Below are 21,819 nucleotides of genomic sequence, written 5' to 3'. Positions count from 1 at the left end.
GTCTGGAAGGCACTCCTGTCACTAAGATATTGAGAAATATATTAGTGAGAAGAGAAATATTAAACATTGAGAAATACATTAGAGAGATTTGCGGTTGCTCTCCTTTGTGGGAAAGGTAGGACCATGCAAGATGCTGTCATTGTGATGAACTCCCTGATTTCACTAGAAATGATAGGATCCCAAGTAATAGGTCAAGTAGCAGCACTTAAGCATAAAAGACAAGTTGGGCATGGTTACTCTAAAGGGCAGGAGGTATGTTATTAGTAATAAGACTTTGGTCCATAGGGACCATTGGTTATGGCTAATTAATTGATCATGACATCCCTTGGAGTAAAATAGATAAACAGCCTGGTCTGTGTTGGGTGGCCAAAAATCTCACTTGAGTTACCACAATATAGAGTCATGGCCTCTTGCCCAGTTTCCAAACTTAAGCCAGTTCACAAATGTAGAATCCTTTGATTGACTGGGAAGCTTCCTTCCCATGAGGAATGATTTTGCAGCATGAATACATCATAAATCTTCCTCCAGGTGTTCTTCAAGGTGTGTTCACCCATTTGCTAGAGTGGTTGTGTACTGGGGAAAAAAAAGGAATATCTAGGTCTTTCAGGTATAATGCTAATCATGGGGGATCCAAAATGACACTGTGGCTTACAGTGGAGACTATGATTGGTAGGTAATAGATGGAGTCTCAGCCTAAGCAAAGGTAGAACCAGTTGGTCCACAGATACATCCTATGGTTATTCCCCAGTCCCTGAATGTATAATGGAATAAACATGTTTATGAGAACCATTGTGGTAGAAAGGCTAACCCTCTCTACTGAAATAGCAAACTAGAAGCAATACTGTATTTCTGCAGGAATTACAGATATTAGTACCACCATCAAAGACTTGAAACATGCTGGGATGCTGACATCTATCACATCTGCATTTAACATACCTGTTTGGTCTCTGCAGAAGTTGGATGAATCTTAAAGAATGACTAGATTATCAGGTTAGGAGATGACACCATGAAAGGATAGGATTTTGTCTTACAGTATACAGTTTATGCTTTGAATCAGAGACCATTACATGGTACTGCCCCCTCTATATTCAGAATCTGGAAATCAAGGGTAGGAAGTGGAGATGGCTCCTCTCACAATTAATACCTAATAACCCACTCACAGGATTTTTGCTTCCTCTTTCAGCTACTCCGAGTTCTGCTGGTTTGGAAATCTTTGCTTCTAATGGGGAATACAACAATGGTTCCATTGAATTCGAAGATGAAACTCCATTTGGCTATTTGGGCTTTTTATGTCACTGAACCAGTAGGCAGACAAAAGAATTACTCTACTGGGTTTTTACTCCCTGATTACCAAGGGTAAATCAAGTTGTTGCTACATAGAGCAAAAAAGAGTGATTCTGGAACCAGGGGATCCCTGGGGCTACCTTTAATAATCCCACACACAAAGTACAGGTTATGGAAAACTATAGCAATCAAACAAGGGCAGGACTATTGGAAAGCCCTTCCAAAATGAAGGTTCAGATCACCCTAATGTATAAAAGACCAGAATGGTTACTGTGGTTAGTGGAAGAAGGAATTCACAGATACTAAGTGTGACCTCATGACCAATTACCAAAATGAGGACTGTACTAGCTTTGTCTATTTTCTCTTCACTTATTATGTGTAGTATATTTATTTGTATATTTAACTATTTTGTTCTTCTCTTTCCTTTTTATTATTTTCTATACAAATTGCTGTCGGCTAACTTATTAGGTGGAAATAGTTATTTTATTGTTGTATGGAAGTTTGTATGAAGAAAGGTGTATATGAAGAAGGAAGTTAAGGGATGAACTCTGTCAATTATTAATCTATTGTTTCTTAGATCCAAATGCATTCTTCTTTGTCCCACTTTTGGTAATAGACCCTGTAAACTATGTAAACTATGTCAGTTGGTTTGATATTAGCCTTTGTCAAAAGAGAGTTCTGGAGGGACACTACACGGTCATAGGAGAAAGATACTTCATTTCATGGTTCCAGTGAACTGTTTTTTTGACAACATGAAGGAAGCCTACTAGTGCTCACCTAGCAATCCTCATGGATTAGCTGTGAGCTTCATCCTTTAGCATATTTCTCTTTCACCTATCAGGCTGGACTCTGATACAAAGGGAGTTAAATTCTTGTGCCCAAATTAGCAGCTTGACATGGAATTTCTCAGTTTTAGTCCTTTAATGCAAGGTTTTAAATTGCTTACCTCTATCATCATAATTGATATTTAATTCTATTTTTGATACCTTGTTTTATGCATTTGGCTCTTATGCTTCCTTGACATTTCCTTTATTTACTTTTTAGTCTTTTTATTAAACTGAACTTCCAGTTTAAAATTGATAATTGGAGGGTGTCTGGGTGGCTCAGTCAGTTAAGTATCTGACTCTTGATTTCAGGGTCATGAGATTGAGCCCTGCGTCAGGGTCTGCACTGAGCATGGAGCCTGCTTAAGATTTTCTCTCTTCACTCTCTCAGCCCCTTCCCTGTTTGTGTGTGTGCACAATTTCTCTCTAAATAAATAAATAAATGAATAAATAAAATGGATAAATTGGGGCTAGAGACAATGTACTTTTGTTTTTTTAATTCAGAGCTTAATTCTTTGCCCTTAACCTAGTAAGGGCTCTGGACTAACACTGCATATGTTCAAATAATGTCTCTGCTATTTACCAACCATATTAGTTTGTTACTTTCTGAATCAGTTTCCTAACCTGTAACATACAGATAAAGAATTTAGCTCAGTGCCTAATGCACAGTAAGTGCTCAATTTATGTTATTATTATTTTTCTCCATATTTCCCCACCTATCTCCAGCTTCTTATCTGCCATAGTACTTTTGAGGGTATTGAACAATATTTCCATTGAAATTCTGTGGTTTGCTTCAAGTCCACAAATCTGGGAAAAAACTTGAACTTGTCTCGTGTTTGAATTTTGGCATATACATACCTGTCTGCAGAACAGGATTTGAGGGAGAGCTCATAGATTTTCTGAGAGAAAAACCTCATGAATGAAGAAGTCTGACATGGGGGACTAGACTGAATGACAAGACCTGGAGACTGGTGGCAAAAGAAATTTCAGGTGTGTGCTTGCAGGGGAAAGTATGCTGACCATAATTTAATCTACTCCTCTCCAACCCCTTCTTGAGTGCTTGTGTATTCTAGAAGAAGATTGCTGAACAGAAGAAAATCTTGAGTACGAGAGGCTCATCAGCTCTACTGAGCTGCTGGCTCTAGGAAGCAGAATGTGCTCTCTTATTGAATAGGCAAGGGGAGGAGTATTAGAGGTTGGGACAAGGGCAGTATTGTCTGAGTAGTTTGGAGGCCAGCAGTCTGAAGGAAGGCAGCTATTATGTAGACAACAGACCATGCGTAGCAGCCTACTACTAGCAGAATAGAATAATATATGTTTATCTTCTACTACAATACACATATGCCTTGTATTACAATTATTTGTGTTTACATGTCCTTGTTTCTTTCTCTCCCATCCAATCCTTAAGAAACTAAAATCTGGTATATCACCCACCACAATATTAAAACTGAATCTCTTAATGGTCAAATCCAATTTTTTTTCTATCCTTATCCTACTTCTTCAATGCTTTGTTTTGCCTTTCCTTAACTTCCATTCTTCATTGGGCTTGAATGATCTCACTTTCTCTTTCTTGTATAACTCCACTCTCCTTTGCTTCTCCCTGTGTGTCCACTCCTTAATTGTTGGTGATCACTTGGTTTCATTCTAGTCCTCGCTGCTTGCCCCACTCCCCAACTCTATATATTTTCTCAGGGTGATCCCACTTGTTTTATAAGACTCCAACTCCTACCCTAAGCCAGATCAAATTCTCCCTTGTCCTAAGTTACTCTCTTGAGCTTCAGTCCATTTATACCTAGATGTCTCACAAAGCACCAAAAGCATAATATGTCCTAAAGTGAACTCGTAATCCTTTACTTTAAATCTCTTACTCCTGAATTTTCTATTTTGGTTATTAACTTTAACTTTTACTGTATAATACAAATTAGAAACCTGGAAAACATTTTCTACTTTCTTTAATTTCCTTTAAATTTTCTTTATTGCTCCAAGTCTGCCTAGTCCACCTCCTAAATAGTTCTTAAATCTGCTTCAACATTTCTTTCCTAACTATTTCTAATAGTTTTGGAAACATTCTCATTGTCATTATTGTTTCTCTCCTCCATATCACTGTTTATCCTACTGCTTTCCCCCCACCTCCAGCCCAGCTCCTCAATATATAATCTAATTTGGTCATTCCCTACTAAAGAATCTCTGCTGTGCCTATAGGAGATAAAATTTAAGTTCCTAGGAATAGCTTAAAAGGTCCTTCACCAAGTGGTCCTAAATTCCTCATGCTCTAGTAACTTCAAACTTTTTGCCATGGCTCTTTCAAATCTAGAAACCTTAATTCTGGGGTATTTTCTCCTTTTTAAAAAAATTTTTTTTAAGTGGGGGAGGGGCAGAGAAAGGGGGAAGACACAGAATCCAAAGAAGGCTCCAGATTCTGAGCTGTCAGCACAAAACTTGACGCAGGACTCAAACTCATGAACTATGAGACCATGACCTGAGCCAAAGTTGGACGCTCAACTGACTGGGCTACCCGGGCGCCCTGATTCTGGGATATTTTCTTGAATTGTTTCATTAATGATTCTCTCCCCTCTGCTTCTTCTAAGATGCCTATCATTCTGATGTTGTAACTTTTGAACTGGTCATCTAATTTTCATCTTTTCTTATTTTCCACCTCTAACTCATTTTGTACTACTTTTAAGAGATTTCTTCAAATTTATCTATTGATATTTGGATTTCTGCTATCATATATTTAATTTCCAAGAAATTATTATTATTATTATTATTTTTTTTTTTAAAGATGCAGGGGGCAGCACTTGAGGGGCTGCAGGGTTTTTTTTTTTAATTTTTTTTTTCAACGTTTATTTATTTTTGGGACAGAGAGAGACAGAGCATGAACGGGGGAGGTGCAGAGAGAGAGGGAGACACAGAATCGGAAACAGGCTCCAGGCTCTGAGCCATCAGCCCAGAGCCCGACGCGGGGCTCGAACTCACGGACCGCGAGATCGTGACCTGGCTGAAGTCGGACGCTTAACCGACTGCGCCACCCAGGCGCCCCAAGAAATTATTTTTTTATTGAGGTATAATTGACATAAAACATTATGTTAGTTTCAGGTATACAACATGATTCAATATTTGTATATGTTGCAAAATGATCACAATAAGTCTAGTTAACAGCCATCACCATACATTGTTACAGAATTTTTCTGTGTGATGAGAATTGCAAATTAGCAATTTTCTTAGCAACTTTCAAATGTGCAATAAAGTATTAACTATAGTCACCATGCTATATGTTACATCTCTATGACTTGTTTATATGTTTACATTGTTTATATGTCACATCTATATGACTTACAACTTTAAGTTTGTACACTTTGATGCCCTCCATCCCTGAGAGGATTTTTCTTTTCCTTCTGAATGCTCCTTTCATTAATTTATTAATGACATACTATTTTTGTTTTATAGATGTGCTATTCTCTCTTCTGTCTGAGGAATTTTCTACTCCATGTAGAGGCTTTATCTCCTCAGAGGTTTTGTTTGTTTGTTTGTTTATTGTTTGGTTGTTTTGATCTATGTCTTTCATGTCAGAGGCTTTCTTCAGAGAGATGATAATTTTGGTTGTCTGTTCATGATTACAAGTTGAAGAGCTCATTAGAAGCTTGAGCATGAAGTGGGGCTTCTTGACTTTGAGTCTCCCTATGGACAGACCTGCACAAGCCATTTGTTGAAAAAACCCCTGATGTTAGTTTCTTTAGGTCTTTCTCTGAGGAACAGTAGATTCCTCAGAGAAGAGTCTTGCATTTCCTGCCTGAGGAGTAGAAGGTAAGCTGCTGCCAGCGCTCTGGAAGCAGTGTGGGGGATGGGTTAGAGACAGCTCAGCACTTAGTATATATGATTGTTTGATCTCCCTGTTTTTGCAAGGTACCCATGCCCTTAACTTTGCCTGGCATCCCCTAATCCAGAGGTCCTAATCATATCCCCTCCAGAAAAATCAGTTCCAGACTTCTGTGGTAACGAAGTTATGCAGCAACATGGAGTTTGGGAGGAGACCTAGGGAAGTAATCACTTCTCAAACAACTTTTTACCCAATACACATTTCAACTACTTTCCTTTATCCCTAGTTACAGAGGTATTTGGTGCTGCCAGTTTTCCTTAATTACTGGACTCCAGGGCATTAAGGAGATAGTGGTAAGGAGGCAGAGACCTTTAAGTGTATTGCATTTTTCAGAAAGTGTGGTAATTAAAAGAGAGTGCAAAATATAACAGAAATTAGGGATAACTGAGGAGTCAATTGGAGGTTTCTTTCTCAGAATAAGAGATTTTGTACATATTGGAAAACAGAGTGAAAAGGCCCAGTGGAAAGAGAGAAATTGAGAACACTTAAAAACTGGGGATAACTGTGGAGGGAAGTTCCCAAAGGACTCAGAGAAGGTGGAATTGAGGACATAGGCAGAGTTTAATTTTGTTAAGAAGCAGGAAGAAAAGAAGGCAGAAAGGAAGGTTGTGATTTTTAGAGATGGAAAGGAAGACAGATGGAGACTAGCCAATTGCCTATTGTTTTTGGTAGAAAGGCAGATGGCTTATCTAATGAGAATGACAGGTGGAGAATTTTAGAGTCTTTCTATATTTATATATATATATATATATATATATATATACACACACACACACATATATATTTAAGTTTATTTTATATACATATAAATATTTATTTAAGTTTATATATATATACATATTTATATATATATACATGTTTATATATATACATATTTAAGTTTATTTATTTATATTTATATATATATATTTAAGTTTATTTATTTAGAGTGAGAGAGAGAGAAAGCATGAACAAGGGAGGGCCAGTGAGAGAGGGAGAGACAGAATCCCAAGCAGGCTCCACACTGTCAGCACAGAGTCCAATGTGGGCTCATACTCATGAACCGTGAGATTATGACCGAAACCAAAATCAAGAGCTGGACGCGCAACTGACTGAGCCACCTAGGCGCCCTGAGTCTTTTTATTTTTTTTTAATGTTTATTTACTTATTTTGAAAGAGAGTTAGAGAGGGAAAGGGGCAGAGAGAGGAGAGAGAATCCCAAGCAGGCTCCATGGTCAGTGTGGAGTCAATCCTGCAACCATGAGATCATGACCTGAGCTGAAATCAAGTCAGATGCTTAACCGACTGAACCACCCAGGTGCCCCAGCTTTAAGTAGAATTTTGATGAAGATGTGGAATAGATACTATGGGAAGTAGGTCAGAGAATTAATTAAATTAAAAAAATATTTTAAAGTAGAAATTAGGGTTAAGACGTTCTGCTTAATATACCTTTGCAAACTTTCTTAACATATGGAGTATAAAAGAAATGCCACAAATTCCAAAGATTCCACCACGATTGCCATCTTTGAAGATGAAAGACTGATTGTGGTAACTACAGTGACAGTTCTTCCTGTTCTCCATTGCAAGCAAGATCCTATTTGAGGAGTAACCAATTTAAAGGCAAGCTGTATGCTACACTGGTAGTCCAAAGAGGGAACACAGCCATATACTCCACAGGAGCTTTTGGCTGATGATTAGAAGAAAGAATAGAGAAATTCGAGGTCTAAATTCTTTGGTTACTAATAATATTATACAGAAGGGAAGAGGCAAGAAACAGCAAGAAGAAGTCAGCATCCTTGGTTTTTCCTGGACAAAGGACTAACTCTGGGTTCTTTACCTTTGATATGATCACTCTTCCCTTTCTCTTTTGTCCCTAAGATCCTTCCTTGACCTGTATTCTGTTCTCACTTGCTGGGCAGCATTCTCAAGCTGCCCTCCTAGCAGAGCCCTCACTTTAACACAGAATGTGGAGATTTCTGAGGAAGCAATGCTGGTATAAGCCTGTGAAAACTGAACTTGAATAGGTGAAAACTTGGCATAGTACTTCTTTTTTTTAATTTTTTAATTTGAGTTGACACACAATGTCACATTAGTTTTGGGTGTGCAACATAGTGATTCAACATGTTCACTACAAGTGTAGTTACCATCTGTCACCATTCAACACTATTATAATTTTTTTTTTTAATTTTTTTTTTCAACGTTTATTTGTTTTTGGGACAGAGAGAGACAGAGCATGAACGGGGGAGGGGCAGAGAGAGAGGGAGACACAGAATCGGAAACAGGCTCCAGGCTCTGAGCCATCAGCCCAGAGCCTGATGCGGGGCTCGAACTCCCGGACTGCGAGATCGTGACCTGGCTGAAGTCGGACGCTTAACCGACTGCGCCACCCAGGCGCCCCAACACTATTATAATATTATTGACTATATTCCCTAGGCTGTATCTTTAATTCCCACAAGTTACTCATCCCATAACTAGAAGCCTATATCTCCCACTCCCCTTCTCCCATTCTGTCCCATCAGAGATACTTCTTTTTTTTTTTTCTTCTCTTTATTTTATTTTCTCATCATGATAAGTGTACTCTTTAATCCCCACCACCTAATATCTTCATTCCCCACTCTCCTATGGTAACTATCACAAACATATGTTTAAAAGTTGCTATAGTCAAATGAGTTCAGGATTAGTTAATCCTGTTTCTTTTTTTTTTTCAACATAATACTTAATTTTATTTTTTTAAATTTACATCCAAATTAGTTAGCATATAGTACAATAATGATTTCAGGAGTAGATTCCTTAGTGCCCCTTACCCATTTAGCCCATTCCCCCTCCCACAACTCCTCCAGTAACCCTCTGTTCTCCATATTTCTGAGTCTCATATGCTTTGCCTCCTCCCTGTTTTTATGTTATTTTTGCTTCCCTTCCCTTATGTTCATCTGTTTTGTCTCTTAAAGTCCTCGTATGAGTGAATTCATATCTTTTTGTCTTTCTCTGACTAATTTCACTTAGCATAATACCCTACAGTTCCATCTACGTAGTTGCAAATGGCAAGATTTCATTCTTTTTGATTGCCGAGTAGTACTCCATTGTATATATATATATACCACATTTTCTTTATTCATGTCATCAATGGACATTTGGGCCCTTTCCATACTTTGGCTATTGTTGATAGTGCTGCTATAGACATTGGGGTGCATGTGTGCCTTCAAAACAGCACGCCTGTATCCTTTGGATAAATACCTAGTAGTGTAATTGCTGGGTTGTAGGGTAGTTCTATTTTTAGTTTTTTGAGGAACCTCCATACGGTTTTCCAGAGTGGCTGCACCAGTTTGCATTCCCAGAGATACTTCCTTAATGATATTCTCATAATTCTCATTGGCTTCTAAACAAGTTACTGATCCACCACTATTCAAATTGCAGTGGAATTTAAAATCACATTGTGGTTAAATGAGTGCTGCTGCAAAGCAGAGGAAATTGAGTAAAACTCTTTGAGATGCTCTTTTTTTTTTTTTAAATTTTTTTTTCAACGTTTATTTATTTTTGGGACAGAGAGAGACAGAGCATGAACGGGGGAGGGGCAGAGAGAGAGGGAGACACAGAATCGGAAACAGGCTCCAGGCTCTGAGCCATCAGCCCAGAGCCTGACGCGGGGCTCGAACTCACGGACCGCGAGATCGCGACCTGGCTGAAGTCGGACGCTTAACCGACTGCGCCACCCAGGCGCCCCTTTGAGATGCTCTTTGAGTTATCACAACAGATTTTTTTCACAGCATGTTTTAGAGGCAGTACATGGTAATTAAGGGGAAAGGTTTGGGGCACCTGCATGGTTCAGGTGGTTCAGTTGATTAAGCGTTTGACTTCGGCTCAGGTCATTATCTCATGGTTCATGGATTTGAGCCCTGCGTCGGGCTCTGTGCTGACAAGCTTGGAGCCTAGAGTTTGCTTCAGATTCTGTGTCTCCCTCTTTCTATGCTCTTCTGCTCACACTCTGTCTCTCTCTCTTAAAAATAAACATAAAAAATAAAATAAAATAAAAAGCTATGGTCTCATCTTCCAAAAAAAGGGGGGAGGGCAAAGGCTTGAAGTCAGAAATGTAGTTTTAAATTTCAATGCACCTGGGGCGCCTGGGTGGCGCAGTCGGTTAAGCGTCCGACTTCAGCCAGGTCACGATCTCGCAGTCCGGGAGTTCGAGCCCCGCGTCAGGCTCTGGGCTGATGGCTCAGAGCCTGGAGCTTGTTTCCGATTCTGTGTCTCCCTCTCTCTCTGCACCTCCCCCGTTCATGCTCTGTCTCTCTCTGTCCCAAAAATAAATAAACGTTGGAAAAAAAAATTTTCAATGCACCTGAACTGTGTGTGATCTTGGGCAGGCCAACCTCTTTAAACCTGTTTTCTCCATCTGTAATATCTGAAATGTTGTTGAACCCACGTGCTTAATAATGTTAATAAATGAGATAATATAATGAGTACTTAGTACAGTGTGTGGCAAATAGAAATAGATCAATAAAAGCTTGTCAATATTATTATTTTAACCTAACCCTGTAGCAGAGTTTTTTTTTTTTTAAAGGAAGGGAATCTAGTCTTTTTATCTATTCTTTTTAAAGCTTTTTTATTTATTTTGAGAGAGACAGAGAGTGCAAGTGGGGGAGGAGCAGAGAGGGGGGCAGAGGATCCAAAGTGGGCTCCATGCTGACAGCAGAGAACCCAGTGCAGGGTTCCAACTCATGAACCGTGAAACCATGACCTGAGCTGAAGTCAGACACTCAACCGACTAAGCCACCCAGGTGCTCCTGGAATGATAGAAATGTTCTATATCTTGATCTGTGTGTTGGCCCTATGACTGTGTACATATGTAAAAAGTCATCAAGCTGCATGCTTAAGATTGGTGCATTTTATTTATTTATTTATTTATTAAAGTTTACTTATTTATTTTGAGAGAGATGGTGTACGCACCCGCACAAGAGGGAAAGGAGTAGAGAGAATCCCAAGCAGGCTCTGCGTGGCATCTGATGTGGGGCTCAAACTCCTGAATAGAGAGATCATGACCTGAGCCGAAGTTGGATGCTTAGCCAACTGAGCCACCCAGGTGCCCCAAGATTGGTGCATTTTAATGCATGTAAATTATATCCCAATAAAATACTGAAAAAATAATAAAGGGAATTTATTTGCTCATGTAACTGGATGCCAACAGGCATAGGGGTCTTCAAATAGGTTTGACTCAATGGTTTGACAATGTCATCAGGAATCTATTTCTATCTTTTCCATATGACTTCCAGTGTGTCAGATTCAACCCAAGCCTAACTTACCCTTATATTCATGACATCTTCTTTTCTGTGTCAGGAAACTAAAAGAATTGCTTCCATAGGCTCTCATAGAATAGTGAGAACAATTCTTTCCTGGAAGTTCCTAGCAAACCACATGTCTCTTTGGTTCCAATGGGTTATGTTCATTCCTGAACCAATTTCTGTGACCAGGGAAATGCCATTCACTGATTGACTTGTTTTTGCTTATATCTGAGTGAATCACTTTAGAATGGGGTATGGGATTGTTCCAATCAATTAGACAAGTTGGGGCTAACACTTGGAGCTAAATTCCTCTAGTTTTATGGCTGCTCTGCAACTAAAGAGGGGTGTAATAGATTTAAGGAAGACAACCACAAAGTCTACTATAAGAAATATGACAGAGTTGGGTAACAGGTCCAATCAGTTCAATATTGTTTTAATCATAGTTTTCCTTCCCATTTACCAAATATCTTTCCCCATCCCCACTTCATCCAGTATTTAAAATATACCCTATCAAAGTTAGAATTATCAGGAAGCACAGGTGTCTGCCTTCTACTGTTTGAAATAGAAACTACAATAAATTCCATTATTAAACAAATGACTCTGTATTGCATATGGTTTGCTGGCTGAATGATGCCTAAATCCTCATCTTAGCCTCATTCTTCCCCTTACCTCCATTTCATCATTTATTTTTGTTCCATTCCTGAGAGGTTGAGGATGTTTCACAAATGCAACTTTAAATATTTGTTATTAAGGTTGGCTCAAAATTTTCCTGACATCAAAAGAGCTGTTGTAAAATGTCATATGTTCTTCTTGGTCATTGATTTTGATATCTGTGTTTTTACCCTGGACACTGCAATGCTATAAAAGAAGTATCTTTAGACTCCCACAGTCTCTTTGAAATGGGTCAATTCTCTTACTAGAGAAGAGAGATCAAACCTGGAGCCACTGCTTATATGTTCCCTTAGTGAAAAACAGAAAAAGGCACTTAGATGCAACCCCTCAGGTGCAGGGCTAGGCAAATGGAGTGCAGGCTGGATTTCAGCCCCTAGGTCTAGATGTCCTTATGCCCTCTGCAGGACTTTACCATCTCCATCTCGCCTGTTGCTATAGCCTCCTAACTCATCTCCTGCCTCCAGACTCTTATTCTCCTCCCCCATTAATCCTGCACACTTCTGATTAATTTTCTCAAAATATTGCCTTTTATCATGTTATTCTTCTGCTCCAAACATCTTTTTCTTCTTTGTGTGTTTTTAGTGACATTCTAGTTAGCTAACATACAGTGTAATATTAGTTTCAGGTGTACAATACAGTGAGAACACTTCAATACCCTGTGCCTGTCACAAGTGTCCTATCTATAGTCTATCTATCATCTATCCATCTACTTTCTTTAGGTCTGTGATTCCTTTTTTTAAAAGTTTGTTTCAAGTTTTTATTTAAATTCTAGTTAGTTAACATATATGGTAACACTGGTTTCAGGAGTAGAATTTAGTGATTCATCACTTACATATAACACATGTTCTCCTTAATACCCATCACCCATTTAGCCTATGCCCTGCCTATCTCCCCTCCAGCAACCCTGTTTGTTCTCTATAATTAAGAGTCTCATGGTTTGCTTCCCTCTCTCTTTTTTCCCCCTTCCCCTATGTTCATCTGTCAAAACATCTTTTCTAACTTCCCTCAGCCAACCTAAGAGAATTCAGATTCTTCAATTGGCATTTTAAAGCTTTTAATGATGTGTCTCAAGTCTCCTTTGCAGTCTTTTTCTGTTACTTCTCACCACAATCTTGGTGTTCCAATCAATATAAAGTACCTGCTATTCTCAAACACATTTTGCATACTCACAAATGTCTTATACTCCGTGTTACTACAATCTGTATTTATATATTTATGCATTTGTTTAATGTCTGTTTCCCAAACTAGACTATAAGCTCTATATTGTATGTTGGTCTTTGTATTTAAAGCATTAGAATAATAATAATGCGAACATCAACAAGCCAATATTGTTTTAGTCTAAACTAGTGTTCTGGCTAATCTTGAAAAGAGCTGGCAGGTGTCAACAATGGCCTCACAAAACTCTCAATAACACTACTGATCTCTGTATTTATTCCACACAAGTCACATATCAACAAGACCTTAATTTTAGGTCTTATTATGATTCCACCTGCTGATATTTCCAGTGTATTGTAGTCTCTCTCTTACTAAAAGTCACTGCTGCTTTTCCTTTTCCTTCTCACCTTCTCCATCTCCTTTGCCTTGTTCTCACCCTTTTTCCTTTTTCTTTCCTTATTTCACTATTTGACTATAGCCAATGGAATGGTTCTCATGCTTCACTGAGAAATCTAATTGCTTATTTCCTTTTAAATGAATCAATCTGAAAGCTCCTTTCTGGCCCAATTTAAGTCCCTGTCCAGGAAAGAGAATACATGTTCACTTTGATACTATTCTTACAAAATCCTTTGGCTCTTGGGTGAGAGACCTATGGTGGAAAAGTGAAATTTCACCAGGCTCAGAATTCAACAACATGGATTTGAGTTCTGTCACTCACTTGCTAGTGACCTTGATTAAGTTGCAACTTTTCTGAACCTTTCTTCATAGGTAAAATGGGGATACAGGTGCTAATCAATTAGGGATGAATAATAGAGTTTACTAAGCAACATTTAGGACTTTAATTTTGATCTGAAATAAGAATTAAATTAGTATTTTTGGTCAACACACCTCACTGAATTTTCTTCAATAATGCTGTATTTCCCAGCTGAAAACTATAAAGCACTGTATCAGTTTTAAGTATCATTATTATTAGGCATCCTTGCTTCCTTATCTTTCGGCAACTTCCTCTACCAATTCCCAGTCCCAGATCAGAGCCAGTCTTTCTTAACCAATTTAGTATCCTTCACTATATTTACCTTATAATGCCTTACAAATAATGGTTTATTCATTTTATTTGTTTCAAAATGGCAAAAATACCAGAAAACACAAAAGGTAGCTTCATAGTCCAAAAATAAAATCACCCTGCTACTCTAAGGTACAGTGATAATATTAATACATATTCATTATATCGTTTTTCAGGAACAGTATGGCAGAAGCACTTTATTCAGGGAAATTTTTCTTTACATACTATCCTCTGAATTGAGGTCACTAACAACTAACTCATGACCACATTATGGAAATAGGCGCCTAAGAGGTTTCTATGTCTTCCATTTTCCCCCCTTAAATAGGTTCTGTACATTACAGCCAGATCATTTACTCATTCATCATGAAATGGTTTATTGAGAATATATTATGTACTAAGGACAAAGCACAGACCAATGGGGGGAAAGATGTGAAAAATTAGAAAATAGGTTATACTGGGGTGCCTGGGTGGCTCAGTTGACTAAGCGACCAACTTCAGCTCAGGTCATGATCTCATGTTCGTGAGTTTGAGCCCTGCATTGGGTTCTGCATTTACAGTGCAGAGCCTGCTTGGGATTCTCTCTCTCTCCCTCTGGCTCTCCCCCACTCATGCTTTCTCTCTCTCTCAAAATAAATAAATAAACTAAAAAAAAAAAAAAGAAAATAGGTTATACTCAGTTTTATAATGCTATATAGATGTCTAACAACCTTGGTTCCCCATTGCTCATTTTGTATACTCAACTTGAAATTCCTTAAGTTGGCATTTAGGATTATCCAAAAGTTGGCTTTAAAGGATCCTTTTAATCTTTATTTTCCATTTTTATAGCCAAATAGATTTTTAAAAACAGTCCCATTAAAATGTTTTGTACTTTTCAAAGCTTTGGGATTTCTGTTGAAGTAATTCAACCCAATTTAAATTCCTTCTTTAGGGCCTTTGGGCCTATTTGAATCATTTTCCATGGTCTAGATGACATAAGACTACAGTAGAGGTTCTCACAATTTCTACTCAAAGTGACCTTTCTTTAAAAAAAAGTTTTTTTTAACATTTATTTATTATCGAGAGACAGAGAGAGACAGAGCATGAGCAGGGGAGGGGCCGAGAGATGGGGAGACATAGAATCCAAAGCAGGCTCCAGGCTCTGAGCTGTCAGCACAGAGCCCCACACCGGGCTCGAACTCACAAACCACGAGATCATGACCTGAGCTGAAGTTGGATGCTTAACCGACGGAGCCACCCAGGTACCCCTCAAAGTGATCTTTCTTCTGATTCCCAAAATAATTACTGCTCCTTCAAATCACTTGACAATCCTCTGAAGCTTATTGTATCTATTGCTTTTTTTGTATTCTTTCAGTCTTTTACTGTTATCTACCTTTCTTATGTTTCATCTTACTTCACTACCTGGATGTTATGCTACCAGAAGCGAAATTATTTCTTGTTTAATGGTATCTAGAAAAAGATCTAGCAATCACTAAGGCCATAAAATAAATATGAATAATAATAAAATATTTAGTTCTTTTAAAAAGACTGGTAAAGAAGACCCAGCTAAATGAAGAGATATACTACATTTATGAAGACTGAATTATAAAGATATTAGCTATCCCCTACATTTATGAAGACTGAATTATAAAGATATTAGCTGTCCCCAAGTTAATCTAAAAATTCAATGTAATTCCAAGGAAAATCCCTGCAGGACTTTCTTGGAACATAGTAAAATTGATTATAAGTTTCACATGACAGGGTAAAAAGGTGCATGGATAGCTAAAACAAATTTAAAAAACAAGGACAAAGAAGGGAGATTCATCCTACCAGTCATCTAAACATTTCCAAATTTAATTACATATTGCCAAATTAAATTATTAAGTAAAAGTGTATTATTGTAATAGGAAGAGATAAAAAGGTAGGTGAAACAGAACGAAAGGCCCAGAAACAAACCTATGGATATAGGACAATTTGCTACATCACAGACCAATTCAGGAAAGGCTGAACTATTTGACAAACGGTTTTAGAGCAATTACTAACTCTCCCTATAGAAAAAAAAAATTACATCCATTGAAAGAAAAAAATTTCACATTGGGAAGAAGACCAAAAAGTGAAAAAGTTCAAAACTACTAGAAGAAAATATAGACTATGGAAGGCTTCCTTAAATAAGAAATAATATGCGCAAAACAGAAAAGTTAGGTAATTTGATTTCATCAAAATTTAAAATTTCAGCATAGCAAAATATAGTAAAAAATGATAAATTTAAAAGATAAGACACATTCTGGAAGAAGATATTTACAATGAGTATAACAAAGAATTTCTATCCATAACATACAAATCAAGAAAATGTTAAACCAATAGAAAAAAAAAGATATAATTAGGCAATATATAGAAGAGGGTGTACTACGGCCAAAAATATGTAAAATGATGCTCCACCTCACCAGTAATCAAATAAAAATAAAGCAACAACATTTCTTTTTAATCAAGTGGTTAAGAATTATTAAGTCTGACAATATTGCATTTGTGAGGATATAGGGAAATAATACTCTTACTCAGTGCTGGTAGGAGTTGGTTGTGGTAGCCAATAATGTGACATGGCTTTTTGTGATCCTTGCCTCTTCCTTGGTGTTCACACTTTATTTATATAGAGTGTCCTCTCACACTAAGTCAGAACTGTTCTGAGAGGATAGAATATGATAGAAGTGATAATGTGTAACTTCTGAGGTTAGGTTATAAAAGGCATATCAGGCTCTAGCTTGCTTTCTTAATTCGTTTGGAGAAAATCAGCCATGCCATAAGGATAATTATTTTTATTTAATTTTATTATTTATTTTGATATATAGAGAGAGCGTGTGTGCATACACAAGTGGGAGAAGGGCAGAGAGACAGGGAATCCCAAGCAGACTCTGCACAGTGCCTGACGTGGGGTTTGAGCCCATAAACCGTGAGATCAATGACCTGAGCTGAAGTCAAGAGCTAGATGTTTAACCAACTGAGCTACCCAGGCACCCCACTACAAGGATATTTAAATATCCCATTACAGAGACTCAGATGGAGGGGAACTAAGGCCTCCTGCGAAGCACCAGCACCAGCACCAGCACCAATTTACCAGTTTATGAGTGAGCCACTTTGGAAGGGGATCTTCCAGTCCCAATCAAGCCTTCAGATGATTACAGCTTTAGCCAACATCTAATACCAACTTCATGGGATATTTTGAGCTAGAACCACACAGCTAACCTGTTCCCAAATTCCTTACTCATAGAAACTGTGAGAGATAAAAATTACAAATGTTATTTGAAACCTCTAAGTTTTGGAGCTGTTACTCAGCATTAATAATTAATACATTGGTATAGCTACATTGGAACACAAATTTGGCAACATTTAGCGAAACTGAAAGTGTTTATATCCTATGACCAGTAGTTCCATTCTGGCTATTTCCCAAGGAGATATTCTAGAATATATGCACAAGAGATCCAGATGAAGATGTTCATTGTAGCACTGAATGTTCATTGAAGTATTTGTTGTAATAGCAGTAGTGGTAGTAGTAGTAATAAAGGAAACACCTAAATACATCATTGAAGTACTGTTTGTAATAATAATAATAATAATAATAATAATAATAATAGTAAAGGAAACACCTAATATCCATCATTAGTGAAATACATAAATAATAGCTAACATTTATTGAATACACACCATGTGATGAACACTATTCCATTCAATTCACATATATTAATTACAAATGAACTATTAGGTAAGAACTCTTAATATTCCCATTTTATAAATTTGAAAGCTGAGGCATAGAGGCTTTAAGTCACTTCTTTAAGGTATATATACCTAACAGTTGTTGCAAATAGGCTTTGAAATAAAATGTGATATATTCTCAAGATGGTATATTTTATAGTGCTTAAAAGGAATGAATAAGATGTTTATCAGTATGCACAGAAAAAAGAAAGGTAATCAGTATGATGGGCAGTGTGATACCATTTAATTAATGAAATTAAATTAATTAAACCACTTAATTAAAATACACACAAAACAATGTTACACACATGCACAATTTTAAAATGGACTGCAGCGGTGCCTAGGTGGCTCAGTCCATTAAGCATTTGACTCTTGGTTTCAGCTCAGATCATGATCTCATGGTTTCTTGAGTTCTAGTCCCACATCAGGCTCGGTACTGGCAGCACAGAGCCTGCTTGGGATTCTCTGTCTCCTCTCTCCCTGACCCTCCCTCCATTTGCGAGGTGTCTCTCTCAAAATAAATAAAAATAAACTTAAAAAAATAAAAATGGACTGCAAACCAAGGTTGTACTTGCTCCTGGGTATGCTATATGAAGGTGGTTAAAGTGGACTTTCAATATATTAAGTAATAATTATTAATTGAGTGGTGAGAACGTGGGTGTAGTTTATGTTATTATTTGTAATTTTCTATATTTTTTGTGTAATTTTCTATACTGCTTAATGTCCTCAAAATAAAGAAAAAGCACCTTGTTAAATCAAAGTCATAACAATCAAACTTAACTTCTTTTTTTTTTTTAAAGTAGGCTCCATGCCTACCATGGAGCCCAATGCAAGGCTCGAACTCACAACCCTGAAATCAAGACCTGAGTTGAGATCAAGAGTTGGATGCTCAACCGACTGGACCCCCCAGAACCCCCCCAACTCAACTTTTAACAAATATGTTTAAGTAAATTTCTTCCTATGTCCCAACTTCTGTTAACAGTATTTACCAGCAGGTGATTAAATCAGAGTAACATACTCATTGACTCAAACAGCAAGCATTTTTTGAGATCTTCCATGTATAAGGGATAGATCCTTTCTTATATAGAAATCGTTTCTGCCCTTACATATCTCCTACATATAGTCTAGTCAGGAGGAAGGGCATTAAAGGAATACTCACCCCTCACAATAAAGTGGAAGTTTCAGGAAGGAAAAGAATGAGTGCCATAGAAGTCTATAATTGTGGTTCCAGATTTAAGGAGGAGTAGAGATTTTGCTATTTTGCAACAATTCATTTAGATATTTACAGATATAAATCCATTTACAGGTATAAACAGATATTGAGCACTAACTACACTGAATAAGCCCTCGATTTGAAATATCTGTAATTCTTACAACAGTTACACGGACACTATTACTAGTTCCCTTTTACACATCATTTAAGGGAGTCATGACTACATCACGCCAGTAGTGATTCATATCCAATTCTGACTCTATAGCCTGTGCTTTTTAATTCTCAGATTATAGCAAAACCAAACGACTTTGGCTCCAGTCTGTCCCCAATCATTTACTCTCTTCTTATTGTTATACTCTAGAACTCATTCATTTTAAAGGGAGACTGCAATGAAAGGAGCTCTTAATATAGTTCTTGGAACGTTTTAAAGTTGTAGAGGTTAGTCTGTCAGCAAAAAAGAAATAATGAGTGTTCTTGACTGAGCAACAGACTGCTGCTTACAACAACTCAATGTTGTTTATGGAGGAGATAGTGGTGAAGTTGCCATTCTTAAGCACCCAGTATATGCCAAGCAGAGGATAAATTATAGTGAAGAAAACAGAAATGATCCTGGCTGTCACGGAGTTTACATTCAGTTGGGCAGTCATACATTACACAAATATATAAAAATATGTGTACAATTTGTCATAAGTAATACGAAGGTGTAAAAAACTGAGCCAAGTGAGGAACACATGGAAAACCTAAATTAGACTGGAGGCAGGGGATCAGAGAATTCTACCAAAACCACACAAAAAAATTGTTTTGTTTCCTAGGATGCAAGGCGCTAAACCCGCCAAAACGTAGGAGGGTGCAGCTGCCGAGGCGGTGAGATCTTGGCGCCCCACTGTCCAGTCAGGGACTGGTGCGACTTTGCGCGGCTCTGGAGGGGACCGCCGACTTTATTCCACATTATTGTGGCGTGAGGAAAGTTTACATCGCTCCAACTTACCGAATTTTTCGTCTTCCTACCACCTTTCTGCCGGCTCCTCCGCTCGGCCGTGACAGTCTCCTGTCTCATCAATCCATCACAGCAGCCCAATTTTGAACTTTCCCTCTGCCTGTGCCCCGCAAGCCTAGAGCTTCACGGAGGCGACTCGCGGCCTCGCCACTTCACCTTGCCATACAGTCCACCCCTCTCTGGCCAGGCGGCAGGTGAGCTAGAGGCGCGCGGGCCGGCAACTGTGCCCGGAGCTTCTCGCCCCTAGGTGGCTGTCGGCCCCGCGCTAGCGCTCGGCGCGCGTTCTGGGCAGTCTGCGCCTGGAGCGCGCCGCCGGCCCGCGCTCGCTCACGCCCCTTCTCGCGCTCGCGGCGGCCCGGACAGCGCGCGCCGCCTCACGCTCGTCCTCAGGGCGCCCTCGCCGGCCTTGCGGCGCGCGCACCGGGCCGGCCCAGGCTCCCCACTCGGGCCGGCCGGCTCGCGGGTTTGCTTGCCCCGCCCCCCACCCCGGCGCCGCAGTTGGGCGCTTGCGCGGGGCGCGTGGCCGTGGCCAGGGTCTCAGCCGCAGTCGGTGCCGCCGCTGCTGGTGCCGCCGCTGCCGCCGCCGCCGCCGCCTCAGTCAGTCAGTTCCCAGCAATGGCGGAAGGAGGTGAGCGAGAGGAGCTGCTCTCGCCGTCGCCTGTCTCTCCGGCTAAGCGCCTGTGCTCGTGGCCGAGCCCGCAGGCTCACCACTCTCGCGGTTCGCCTGGGGCGGCCAGCGGCGGGGTTGGAGGCGTCGGCGGCAGCTGCCTGGCCCCCGGGGCCCGCCCCCATCTGCAGCCCGAGTCTTTGCTGGACTGCGCCGCCAAGACAGTGGCAGAAAAGTGGGCGTACGAGAGGGTGGAGGAGCGCTTCGAGCGGATCCCGGAGCCAGTGCAGCGCCGCATCGTCTACTGGTCTTTCCCGCGGAATGAGCGGGAGATCTGCATGTACTCCAGTTTCCAGTACCGGGGCGGCCCCGGCGCCGCAGCCGCTGGCGGCGCCGCGGGGGCTTTGCCGGCCGAGGAGGGGCCGCCGCCGCCCCCCGGGGCCGCAGCTCCGACCAGCTCCGCCCCTGGGGCAGCCGTGGCGGGGGCGTCCCCTGGGCTGGGCACAGCGGCGGGAGCGGCGGGCAGCAGCGGCGAGGCGCTGCCGTTCCGCCGGGGCATTCGTCTGCTGGACAGCGGCTCTGTGGAGAACGTGCTGCAAGTCGGTAGGTGCTAGCCCGGCTCCTCTCTGGTGCCTGGCCTTCTTTTCCGCAGGTGCCTTCTCTCTGCACGAGCCTGGGGCCGAGATTCCGCCTCTCTGCCCAACTCCTGTCCCTCTGCCGAAGGACAGACTAGTCACATAAAAAACTTTTCTCAACATTTCTTTCAGGTCCACTGCTGCTCTTTCCCCCACTCGCCCTCTACCCCATTTCTTTTTGTTTGAAGAGCAAATAGATCTCTTTTTTGCTCTTAATTCTACACCCCACACCAAAGGCAAAAGGATGGGGAGGAATGCCTTTTGGGATGCAATAATTTCAGAAACGCGTTTTTCTAATTTAAGTTTAGAGAGAAGAGAATTCTTAGTGAATCTGGAGCAAGCAGTCTTACAGGGACTGTTTGAGGGGCAGGCTGTCAAAGGCAATCTGTATTCTTAGCAGATTGAAGCTGGTCATAATTAACTTTAAAATTGGGAAAACATCAACAAAATACTGTGCATTTCAAACAGTTAAAATTATCAGCTTTAATATTTTTTTTCCCCCCTGGACCAGTGG

The 21,819-nt window shown here is 39.8% G+C and overlaps 1 protein-coding gene and 1 long non-coding RNA gene across 3 annotated transcripts in view; one reads left to right on the top strand and one right to left on the bottom strand.

The window, feature by feature from the left end:
• The window catches only part of LOC123597789, a 51,235-nt gene extending 30,833 nt beyond the window's left edge, over window positions 1–20,402 (bottom strand). Inside the window, exon 1 of the long non-coding RNA XR_006712260.1 lies at window positions 20,055–20,402. This is a non-coding gene — a long non-coding RNA (uncharacterized LOC123597789). The remainder of the gene's footprint in view (window positions 1–20,054) is intronic.
• A 180-nt stretch (window positions 20,403–20,582) lies between these two features.
• Window positions 20,583–21,819, top strand: part of ZSWIM5 (zinc finger SWIM-type containing 5) — a 256,910-nt gene continuing 255,673 nt past the window's right edge. The window contains exon 1 of one of the 2 annotated variants that reach the window (XM_045477128.1): window positions 20,583–21,273. In XM_045477128.1, coding sequence (XP_045333084.1) covers window positions 20,679–21,273 — 595 coding nt within the window. In that variant the 5' untranslated portion in view covers window positions 20,583–20,678. The remainder of the gene's footprint in view (window positions 21,274–21,819) is intronic. The other variant, XM_045477127.1, reaches the window with a different exon arrangement.

The sequence above is a fragment of the Leopardus geoffroyi genome, chromosome C1 (assembly GCF_018350155.1).
Source record: "Leopardus geoffroyi isolate Oge1 chromosome C1, O.geoffroyi_Oge1_pat1.0, whole genome shotgun sequence".
Lineage (NCBI taxonomy): Eukaryota > Metazoa > Chordata > Mammalia > Carnivora > Felidae > Leopardus > Leopardus geoffroyi.
The sequence above is the reverse complement of the archived record's forward strand: the minus strand, read 5'-3'. Positions and strand labels throughout refer to the sequence as shown.